The sequence below is a fragment of the Sebastes fasciatus genome, chromosome 22 (assembly GCF_043250625.1).
Source record: "Sebastes fasciatus isolate fSebFas1 chromosome 22, fSebFas1.pri, whole genome shotgun sequence".
Lineage (NCBI taxonomy): Eukaryota > Metazoa > Chordata > Actinopteri > Perciformes > Sebastidae > Sebastes > Sebastes fasciatus.
This window is the reverse complement of record NC_133816.1, coordinates 12,642,709-12,654,529: the sequence shown is the minus strand read 5'-3', so window position 1 is coordinate 12,654,529 and position 11,821 is coordinate 12,642,709. Positions and strand designations below refer to the sequence as shown.

The 11,821-nt window shown below is 39.2% G+C and overlaps 1 protein-coding gene and 1 long non-coding RNA gene across 2 annotated transcripts; one reads left to right on the top strand and one right to left on the bottom strand.

Annotated features, from left to right (window-relative positions):
* The first annotated feature begins 221 nt into the window (after positions 1-221).
* Positions 222-11,258, top strand: LOC141760502 (uncharacterized). Its single transcript, XR_012592383.1, has 3 exons — positions 222-357; positions 2,067-2,156; positions 11,086-11,258. It is a non-coding gene; the product is annotated as an uncharacterized LOC141760502 (long non-coding RNA).
* On the bottom strand, positions 1,820-7,023 carry six7 (SIX homeobox 7). Its single transcript, XM_074623356.1, has 3 exons — positions 6,526-7,023; positions 3,775-3,938; positions 1,820-3,172 (listed from the first exon to the last, which is right to left on the bottom strand). Exons 1-3 carry the CDS (start codon positions 6,931-6,933, stop codon positions 2,965-2,967), a joined length of 780 nt encoding a protein of 259 aa, XP_074479457.1. The 5' UTR covers positions 6,934-7,023; the 3' UTR covers positions 1,820-2,964.
* Positions 11,259-11,821: the final 563 nt, after the last annotated feature.

Sequence of the window (11,821 nt, the reverse complement as noted above, 5' to 3'; positions counted from 1 at the left end):
AAGTGTTCCTACTGGGAAGTTGATTTTTCTCAAAAAATAAAAAATGATGTCTCTTTTTACATTCATGGCTATGGACTCATTGGCATTTTCAGTCCAAAATGGCGGTATATAGCGGCCATTGTCAAAAAGCAGCAGAGTTTGGCCTCTTGGCCGCTTCTATACTCTTTGGCTCAGGTTGGGCTACAAAAAGAGAAGGAAGGTATGTCACTTCCGGTCGCCATGTTTGTTTGCTTTAGGAAACGGTTGCAACATGTGAACAGTGTTAAACACCTTCTCCATTGTGCAGCAGAACATAGTTTTCGTTTCAAGCTGGGTAGAAGAATATTTCGGGAACCTGGAAATGTCCTCAAAACATTGGTAAGTGTGTGTGTTTGTTTTTTTTCTTCAAAGTTTGACTTGTATGTTTATGCAGATCATCTGTGCAAAAATTTAAAATGTGAAAACTATGATTACACAAGGAATAAAGAGTGAAAAGCTCTCATAAAAACACTGTACTCTACCCAGCCCTACAACAGACAAAAGTCAGCTAGCAGCTAAATCATGCTGGCTGGTGAACATATTGGAACATTTAGCAGCTAAAGAGCCTGATATTATCCCCCAGGAGGCTAACGAAAGAGCTCAAAGGAGGGTGAATAATGACTTCCATTCATTAGGGCGGGGGGTCAGCAACCTTTACTATCAAAAGAGCCCTTTTATGCAAAAACAAAAAAAAAAAATCTGTCTGGAGCCGCAAAACATTTGAGCATTGTGATGGAGGTAACGCAGTTTATAGTCTAAGTATATAGTATATAAGTCTAATGCAGTGAGGGCCAAAGTGCAAATGTATTACGGAGTATTAGGGCCACATTGAGAGGAAAAAACATCTGAGATTTACAGAAAAAAGTCATAATATTACGAGAAAAAAGTCGGAATATTACGAGAATAAAGTCGTTACATTACTAGAATAAAAGTCGCAAAATTACGAGAATAAAGTCATAACTTTGCGAGAAAAAAAGTCGTAATATTACGAGAATAAAGTCATAACTTAACAAGGAAAAAAGTTGTAGTATTACAAGAAAAAGTCATAACTTTATGAGAAAAAAAAATGTAATATGAGAAAAAAGTCCTAACTTTATGAGAAAAAAAGTCGCAATGTTACGAGAATAAAGTCATAACTTTACGAGAAAAAAAGTTGTAATATTACGAGAAAAAAGTCCTAACTTTACGAGAAAAGAAGTCGTAATATTACAAGAATAAAGTCATAACTTAACAAGGAAAAAAGTTGTAGTATTACAAGAAAAAGTCATAACTTTATGAGAAAAAAAAACGTAATATGAGAAAAAAGTCCTAACTTTACGAGAAAAAAAGTTGTGGCATTACAAGAATAAAGTCATAACTTTACGAGGATAAAAGAAAAATAGCAAGTAAAATTACAATATTACGACTTTATTCTTGAAATCTCAGATTTTTTTTTTCCCTCAATGTGGCCCTAATACTCTGCCGTACCATAGACCTACAGCAATGATAAATGAAAATGTAAACAAAAAACTGTTATTAATTTCCATTTTTTTAAATCCACAGGGAGCCACTGTAGAGGAGCTTACGAGACGCAGGTTGCTTAGAGACCCCTGACCTAGTCACAACTCTAATTCTAGATATCTGTAATTACATTTAGACTATCTTTTTTAGACTCTAACTCCAGTTAGAGATATCGACAACGTCATTCTGACTCGTCACGATTTAATTTCAGATATCTGCCGCACAGACCTATCACACTTCATCGCTATACCGCATTAATACAGTTTTGAACTTAAATACAGTGAGTCAGTATAACCTTGGATAAAAATAGGTTCATTTATTTACATAAAACATTTACAAAATACATCTTTTCATTGAAATGCAGTCATGTGTTATGAGAAATGATGGTTGTAAGAAAGACGGCAAACGGTAGGCCTTTGAGTGTGTCGTTCTGACATGAGGACACAATCATATCCGACTCGGTCTCACTGTTCTCAAATGTAATAGGCACATTGAGTTAAGACCGATTAATGCTTTACATTCTCGCTGTCTCATTTTTTCTGTTTCAGCTCCTGCAGGAATTCATGGTCAGAGCAGCTCAGGAGCGTTTACAAAAAGCCCTACATACTTCAAACAGTAACCAAAAGACAAGTGAACAGGTAAAACACAGCTGGTGACAACATGCTTTGTATTTTAAGCAGCACATGTGCATCATTAGGTGCATATGTAAAGTCTGTCTAAACTCATGTTATTATTTGGTTTTGCATTGTAAAAGAGTGATGCCCTTAGTTCCTTTTTAAGGCAGTGAAATGGGTTTAATTGGTCAGTCACTATGCTCACATGCACATTATATCCCGATCACTCTGAAAAAACAAGATTACGGTAATAATACTGCAATTTTAAATGTTTATATTTGCTTCAACTTCACGAACACCCACATTTTTTTATCAAATAAATTGAATGGTGGAGCAAAAATCTAGCTGATAATTAATTTAAAATAAGACAATTAAATAGTTTGCTTACCACAGTTTGCTGTAATCTGAAGATAATCAAGTTATTAATGTGCATGTAAATGTAGTAATAGCCTACTCAAGGCATTGTTCATTGTGTCCTCACAATTTCCGTACAAATGAATTATGTAGCTTAGGTAATGACTATTAGAAAATGATCTATCCAAAGATATGAACTGAAACCAGTATCAAAACTTGAAATATTAATTCTCGCATTATCTAAAGACCATGGTCAGCAGTACACTAATTCATATAGCAGTCGAGGTCATGTGCCATGGTGTTTTTTTTAAGTGCATGTTGTTTTTGCATATCATTGCCTTGCAACGTCCACTCACAGCCACATCAAGTGGCCTCACTGTGAACACCTCCAGTGTGTCCACAGCCAGTTCAAGTGTCTTTATCTGAGTCTGATGATCTGCTCTCACCTCTGCAAGGAGGTCCGAGAGTCGTGATCATCTCAAGACTCAAACTCGCTGTCGCTGCTGACAGAGATCTCTGGGGTGGACGCTCCTGTTCCTCTGCGCTCGTCCGTGCTACAGTCGCTGGCCTCCGGGCTGCCCAGGTGGCGAGGGGAGGGAGGCAACATGTGGGGGTGATGGCGGCGGTCCTGAAGGGAGCCGTCGGGTGAGCTCCCAGAGGGCATCAGGGACGGATCCTGCTGCATTCTGGGTAGAGGGAGAGATGAGGGTGGGTTTAACAATGCATGTGGTGTAGCTGCTCTTCAGGCATTTATCACATACATTTAACACAATATCAGTTGTTTTAACCTATTGTACCAAAGGCCAGTTGAGTCTGCTTCTCAGGAAATGTTTGTACAAAACAAACTGAATCTTAACTCGACTTAAACAGCTAATTCTGAGTCGCCATGAGTCCAATTTTCCTCCTCTTTTCTCTTTTTTATTCAGTAGGGGTGTTGCGATATACCGGTATTGACAATAACCGTGATATTTAAAAAATTAAATACTAATATCATGTTAATAATACACATATGATAATATCGTATAAATAATCCAGCGCCTCTTAAATCATTCTACATGTGGTTAAAGACTATCTCTCCACCTCCCTACATATTGTATTTTGAGTGTAATTCATTTGCCAAAAAAGAGACAAAACGCACAATAAACAAAGTCAATTTGATAGCATTATTATTATTTACATTTTCTAAAGATATCACGATAATATCGTTATCGTGATTTTTTTTTTTTGGCCCACGATGATCATGTTGGGAAAATCTTGTGCCCTAATAATCAGCATAATCTTGACATACCTGTTCTTTGCGGATGCAGCGCGGTCTCTTTGGCGGCGGTTCTTGAACCAGTTGCCGACCTGCGTGGGCGTGAGTCCCGTGGCCTGGGCCAAGTGGCGTTTCCTGGACGGGTTGGGATACGGGTCTTGGAGGTACCACTCTCTCAACAAACTGCGAGTTCTTTCCTGGAGAACGCACAGAAATATATGGAATATTTAGGCGGCCATTCATTTCATCTTCATGCATATATCTCCTGAGACAAAGTGCACTTTATTAGCACTTTGAAAAGACACCATATGGTGTTTTGATATCATCCTATTAAAGCACAATAATCTTACCACTCTCATATGATGCTCAGTATAATCGTATTAGACTGGATTTATGAATTCAGTAGATGATTACAATCTACATCACAAGTATACATAACAATTTATAGCCACTAAATTGGATCATGTTAAGGGGCTTAATAGGCAGTTGGAGAGGCTATCCCTCCTGAGGTTTGGAATTAAAGATTAACTATGAACAATACGTCACCCGGCCACATGAGGGAGATCACACACACAAACACACACAGCCAGGAGGCAAGGTGCATGCTTCTTTGCTGTCTAACATACACTATTTTTTATTAACTTTGAATCCAGTAAACTCATTCCTCTCTTGTGAAATTTAACAAATTGTGTCATAATTGTGAGTGAAAACATGGAATTTATTTGCTTCCGAATGAACCAGTAAGTGATATTTGTATACACGATGGTGCTCAAGATGCACCAGCAGTCTGCAGGCGATGCACTGAAAATGTTGCTCTTTAAACATGGCTCTTTTAAAAGGCTCCTGGATATCAGATAGATGGCTCATTTAGACTCCTGCATGGTTGTGCCAGTTAAAGTGGAGTTCATATTTGAAAGAAGTATATCTACTAATTAAAGAATGAACTCTGATGGACCCTGTTGGGAAACCTGCCTTTTGCAGCTACACACAGTAAATGTAACAACAAAGTAAATAAAAAAAGAAGAAGAAAATGATGCTGAAGTGACAATTCAAACGTGTCAGATGTAAATAAAATTAATCATATAAAGTTATTATAAGCTATATGAGACAAAATAATAATGAAAATTAACATGTGGATTGACAAGTTGCACAAGAATCAGTGCTAAAACTACTAGTTTTTGGCATCTTTAGGAGCCACAACCAGTTTGTCTGACTTTGTTTTTAACAGTCACAGCGTGAATTTCCTGGTAGGAAAAAATACAGTCCAGATTTGTACCAGATCTCTGATCTTGCAACAAGTCTAAACTTCATGGCAGAAGGCAGAAGGATAACCACAGCTCCTGATCATTATCACCTTAAGAGCTCAAAGAGCAGGCTGCTTGATGCAGAATCAGAATCGTGTTTATTGCCAGGTGTAAGAGGTACACACTTGGAATTTGCCTTGGATTTGTTGGTGCAAGTTAAACAGTATAATAACAAAATAATAGATATAAACACGTTAGAATGAAATAACAATAAAAAAATTGAATTTCTACCAATATACAGTATACAAAATAAGCTATAAACAGATAGTGCAAATGTTGCCGGTGTGCAAGAAGCACCTTTACAAGAGAGCAACTGGTGGTCAAGTTTCCAATGTTAAGATGCAGTTTCATGTAGTTTAAATGCATGTTGTAATATGCCTGGGAGTCCGGGTCAGCAGCCTGATCAGTTACATTTTCGAGGGAACACGTGGGTACCGGGGTCCCCCCCTGTGTCACCAGCAGCCATGTGGGTTAAATTTCTAACTAAAACACCGTGGCCATTTTCTCTCTGATGATCGGAACGATGACAGAGGTATCTATCGACAGTGCTGTAGACTATATGCTCAGGCAAATATGTTGCTTCGTAAGTTCAGTATGTGTTTCGTAAATGTAAAATGTTCATTATTTAGAGCTTTCTGCACGCCTTTGTACACAGCTCATCTGTGGTTTAGCTACAAGAAAAGTAGTATGCGAAGGCTCATAGTGGCTTACAATGATGAAATGAGGTTGTTGCTTCGGGTTCCCAGATGGCATAGTGCCAGTCAACTGTTTGTGTCCTCTTGTATTCCTACATGTGAGGCACTTTTAAGACATTTGATGTATAATTTTATTTGTCGTTTGGATGAGTCAGAGAACAGCATCATTGAGATCTTTAACCAGCCCGAGCAAGAGCTGCACTCGGTACTTATCCAGGCTCAGAAAACACTGGCGAGATAGCCTAGGCAAGGCAAGGCAGCTTTATTTGTATAGCACATTTCAGCAACAGGGCAATTCAAAGTGCTTTACATAAACATTCAAGAACATTGTGACAAAGTGCAAAAGAACATTAAGACATAATTAAAACAGTTATAAAGACATTAAAGATTAGAAAATAAAAACAAGCTAAAAATAAAAGCTAAAATAGAATATAACACACAAGAGTAAAAGCTCTAGTTCAGTGTAAGATCATTATCTGGTTTAATAAAAGGCAGCAGCAGCAAGCAGGAAAGTTTTAAGCTTTGATTTAGAAGAACTCAGAGTTGGAGTTGGTCCTGCAGCTCCTGCTAAAAACTGAACGCTGCTTCTGCATGTTTAGTTCTGACTATGGGGACACTAAGCAGACCTGATCCAGATGACCTCAGAGCCTACATATGAATTGAATGATGAACTGCTGTTGTCTTATCTTGTATGTTTTTTGTTTCTTTTTCTTTTATAGCTATGGACCCTCCTGTGTGTCTGAGATAAAGTTTGAATTGAATAACTCCACAGCCCCAATGTTTACCTTAAAGCAGTGCGTCTTCTGTTCTCCGTCCCAGATGGTGCGTGGCAGGGGGAACTTCTTGCGGATCCGGTACTTCTCCACGGGGCCCAGCGGCCGACCCCGGAGCCTCTCCGCCTCTCGGTAGTGCGCGTCCAGCCACAGGTCTTGGAGCTTGGCGTGCGACTCGCGTGTAAACCGGTGGCTCTGGAGGATCTGGTAGAGACCCTCGAAGTTCCCCCCGTGGAAGGCGACCAGCGCTCTCGCTCGCATCACGGACTCGTGTCGGTTCAGCGCTTCCCCGGCGGAGCCAGGCACGGCGGCGGGCAGGGACCAGAGGAACCTCCCGAGGCGCTCGATGTCCCCGGTCTCCTCCAGGTTCTCGCACACCCGGGCGACTTGGTCCGGTGTGAACATCGGCAGTGGGAACATCTCGGGCTAGTTGCTTGTCACCGAAGAAGCTGTGAAATGCTCTCACAAAGGCGCATGGAATGGATGTATCCAACCGTGCGTAACACTCCAACCGTGCGTAACGCTCCAACCGTGCGTAACGCTCCGTGCGTAATTGGCAAGATTGGCAAGATTACTGACACTTGCGGCATCTATGTGCTGCCTCTCTTATGTAGCTGAGTCTTTTTCTGGTATTTGGGCAAATGTTTCAGAGAAAGCCGGTGCGCAATGGCCACGGTGGCGGCTCCTCCAAGGTTTCCAGAGTAGAGCCAAATAAAGAAAGAGGACAAGGAGTCAACCTGTATTTATAGCTAGATGCAATTAGCATCTCTGTAGTTGTTTTGAGAAGGATTATACGTCCCCAGGCCATTATCTTCTTAGTGGGGGGTAGTGTGTACAGAGGTGACTGGCTGATCAGCTTGTTTGGCTTATAGCCTGAGGATACATTGACTGCCAGGATGACTGCAGTGAGCAAACAAGCGAGGATAGGTTATTTGATAGGACGGATCTAGTGGAGAGGGAGCCTCAGGAGGAGGTGATGATGAGGGGAGTGAAATGTGGAGTGGGCAACGCTTAGCAGGCAAAACCCCGAGAAAATAGCAAAGAAATTCTGTCATTTATTCTTTTATATATGAGTAAAAACTTTAAAGCCGCAACAGTTACTCTGCCACACACTTGGATGGCACATTGGGGACACGTCGGGACACGTCGGGACACAAATCTGTGGCGATCCCCAACCAGCTAATACCCATGTAATTAAAACAGACATGGTAGCAGCTATAGGTCATCCTCAGAGACTTCTTGCCAGGACAAGACATAATGAGAACGCCCCTAGATATCGATGTATGGCGGAGCAACTCCAGGACAGGGAATTAATGATCTGCAATCTCCAATCCTTCTGATCTCAGTAGCTCATTAATCAGTCTTAGGATAATTTTCTTATTAATCAGGTTAAGGATCCTGTAAGCATCTGTCAACTTTAATGCAAATATGTTACACTTCATTTGCACTTCATAGCTTGGAGGAAATCTGTGACTTTTGCCTTGAATCAGTGGACAAAAGCCTGAATACAGAATGTTAAATTATAGATATTACATTTCACTTAAAGCCTACAATAAACGCCCCTGAAGCCAGACACAGATTAATCCCTGGAGTGAATATGAGGCTTTGCATAAAGGCTGCAGTCAGGTGAAGGATCATCTGGTTTAAAATGAGGTGAATTGGCTTAAAATCTGTCTAGAATACAGATATGAGCCTGCCAGACACCGAGCGCTGATCTATGAACATCAGGAGTCCCAATATGTGTGTGCAAATAGATTGTAGTTAGGTCCAACAAAAACAACAATAAACTCTGTTCGTGTCATCTTATTTAACTCTTTCAGTGCTAATAAACACATAGAAATGCAGAAAATTATGTTTAAATCGAAATTAACTGTTGAACCGTGAACTATATGAATCTGATCAATTTTGTTCCTTTATTTAGTAAAATGGTATTAAAATGTAAAGTCCATACGAGCATCGAGTTAGGAGTCATCTTAAGAGCTTTACTCACACACCAGTTGTGTTTGTCATGATAAAAATGTTTTCTGATTTTTAAATATTTACTGATGAAACACAGGACATTTTTTCCTGAATGGATATAAAGCATGTGCAAATAAAATATTTCAAATTGTTTTCATTCATTTAAGCAATACAAATATTTAATCGGTTTCGTGAAGCAAGTTTTACCCCCAAATAGTTTTAAGTTTGAATTTTTTTTCTCGACAATATAATTATGGCTGAGGCTTCATCTTTTCCCTAATCACCAATTATGACATTTTGTCAATGCCACACTTTTAGAAAAGACCCTCAACATTATATATTATATATATTTATATAGTGAAAATCTGTATTTATAGTGTCATTTTTCCGTAAATTTCTTTTGTCAGGGATATAATTAATATATATATATATTCATTATTTTTTTAAGTTATTTTTTTGTCAAGAATTTAATACTCTTATCAACATGGGAGTGGGCAAATACAGTATGCTGCTTTGTGCAAATGTATGTATATATTTATTATTGGAAATCAATTAACAACACAAAACAATGACAAATATCGTCCAGAAAACCCGCTACAACCTAAAAATCACAAGTTGTGTTAATGCGTTAAAGAAATTAGTGTACTGCATTTAACATAAAAAACTATGCTCAATCAACCAGCCGCCCAAAACCCAAAGATATTCAATTTACAATAATATAAGAGAAAATCCTCACGTTTGAGCAGCTGAAATGAGCAAATATGTACTAGATAAATTACTTAAAACAAACAATCAATTATCAGAATTGACACAAGTTAATGTTCAGTCAACTAGTAGACTAATCCTTCCAGCAGCAGTCAAGGAGGACGCTTTCCAAATCTGTTCCTGAGATGCTGTTCGGTGGAGTTTAGGCTATAGAAAGCGTATAGAATTACTTTATAAGCAGTAGGCAATCATTTGATACGTGTTAGATCCTAAATCTAGATTAAAATACCAGGTGGGATTGGTGGGCTAATGCAAAGGGGGGGTAGGTGTGACTGTGTGTGTGTGTGACAGCCACACTCTTTGGCACAGAAGGGGAGAAATGAGCTCAGTGAAGATCATGCTCACCGTTAATCTAACCCCTCCAAGTTTCAGACACTTCGCGCCCCTGACCACCACACACACACACACACACTCACCTTCATTACAAGAAATCCCCCCCCGGACCCAATCTGTTTAACACTTTGAGAGCAGACTGAACCAAAATCTGCTTAAGCGCTCCCAAGCCGTTAGAACAGGATGAATGGTAAGATGGTGATGGGATGAACGGATTATGTATGTGTTTGTAGAAGGGCGGGGGGTCGTTTATATCATATCCTGTACTTGATGTCTTTGTGAAATAGTATATCTTGACATCACTGATCATGCTTTTGTCATTACTACCCTCAAATGTATTGTTATTGATAATTTACCCCCGCTTTAGTGAGGCCATTTAAATAAGATATATTTTCCTGTATGTCATCTGCAACAATTTCGGGCAAACTTTTATTTTGAAATTGATAGAAAAAATTGTTGCACCGTTGCACTTTCAAATGACAAGGAGAATAACAGTAAATTTCTAACAGAGATGTATTTAAATTAAGGCTGTTAAGGCAAATTCATTTTAACGCCACTAATTTCTTTAACGCATTAACACAACTTGTGATTTTTAGGTTGTAGCGGGTTTATGGACAATATTTGTTATTGTTTTGTGTTGTTAATTGATCTCCAATAATAAATATATACATACATTTGCATAAAGCAGCATATTTGCCCACTCCCATGTTGATAAGAGTATTAATACTTGACAAATCTCCCTTTAAGGTACATTTTGAACTGATACTAAATTTGTGATTCATTTGCAATTAATCGCGATTAACTATAAACAATAATGCGATTGAACACAATTCAATATTTTAATCGATTGACAGCCCTAATTTAAATGAATGTTCAATAGCTGCCACAAAAGCTTTGGTCAGGTGTCATGGATGCATTAAACTATCAGGTGAGAGGAATTCTGAAAGTGAATTTTTCAACTTCGTCTCTACATATTATAGTTCTTGTGCAGCGTTGTGAGAGTGTCACTTAATGGCCCATCAACACTAAGCCACTGTACGAAGATCAACGTCATTTGTTCCATCATGGCACGGTTGTTTAGCTCTGGATCGCCGGTTATGTGATCGACCACCGCAGTCGTGTTGCGTTTCTTTAAAAGTGTTTCAACTTTTTCGCCGCTGTGTTTTTTCCAGCACCCCCTGTGACCGCCGCAGATTAAACGCACTACCCACATTCAAATGAATGGGAGCACTGGCATTTTCACCACAACGCCCGATTTGGTGTGAATGAAGCCTTAGGTAAACCCTCAGCAGCAAAACCAAGAATTTAAATATTCACTGTCACTGCACAGAACGGTTTGAACCCAACCTGGCCGACAGGAGCATTTCTGTGTGGAGTTTACATGTTCTCCAAGGTGACCTTCAAGTGTTCGGGTTCCCTCCCTCAAACAGTCCCAACACATGCAGGATTGTTGAACTGGAAAGCACAAATTGCCTGTAGAAGTGACAGTGTGTCTTGTGCTGTGTCCTAATTCAGATCGTGAATCATCCAAAGGACACAGAACACCAGATCTGAAGGCCAGACTGAACAGAAAACTACTGGTGCATTCAAGTGCTCCTCGTCAACTCATCAGGTAAAAGATGTTTACTACCAGGAAGTTGACTGAATCTAAATATCAACAGTGGAGATTATTCCTAGCTTCCATTATTTATACCAGGCAGGGTTTAAGTGTAGTTCATGTGTACGAGTGATTGAAGTCCACTCGATGAAAAAAAACATGGTAAATACAACATGTTCATGTGATATCTCCGGACTTTATGAGTTGCCGAGAATCAATCGATGCACACAATGGTCTTCCTGATCGAACTTCCGCTATAAGCTTCATTTAGTTAGGGTTAGGAAAAACATCATGGTTGGCCTTACAATAAGCACATAAACTAAGTAAAATACGTAACACAAGTACGGAAAACATAAGCATATTTCCTCCGTAATGGTCTCTAAGTCCGATCTTGTAACACGGACCCCGTCTCGTTTACAATACTTTATGGGTGTGTGACTTTCATCACCATTCATATCTATACAGCCAATGTGTTTATGATTAAATTGTTTGCTACATCACAAAGTTCTTCATAGATCTAGCCTCTTAATTTTGCTCTTAAAGTGCACCAGATTGATGCATTTAACTTTAAAATGTAGGCTACAAAATGTTCTTTCTAAATGCATGATGTTTCCAAATTCAAGAACTAACCGGAGAATATGCAACCACAAATTA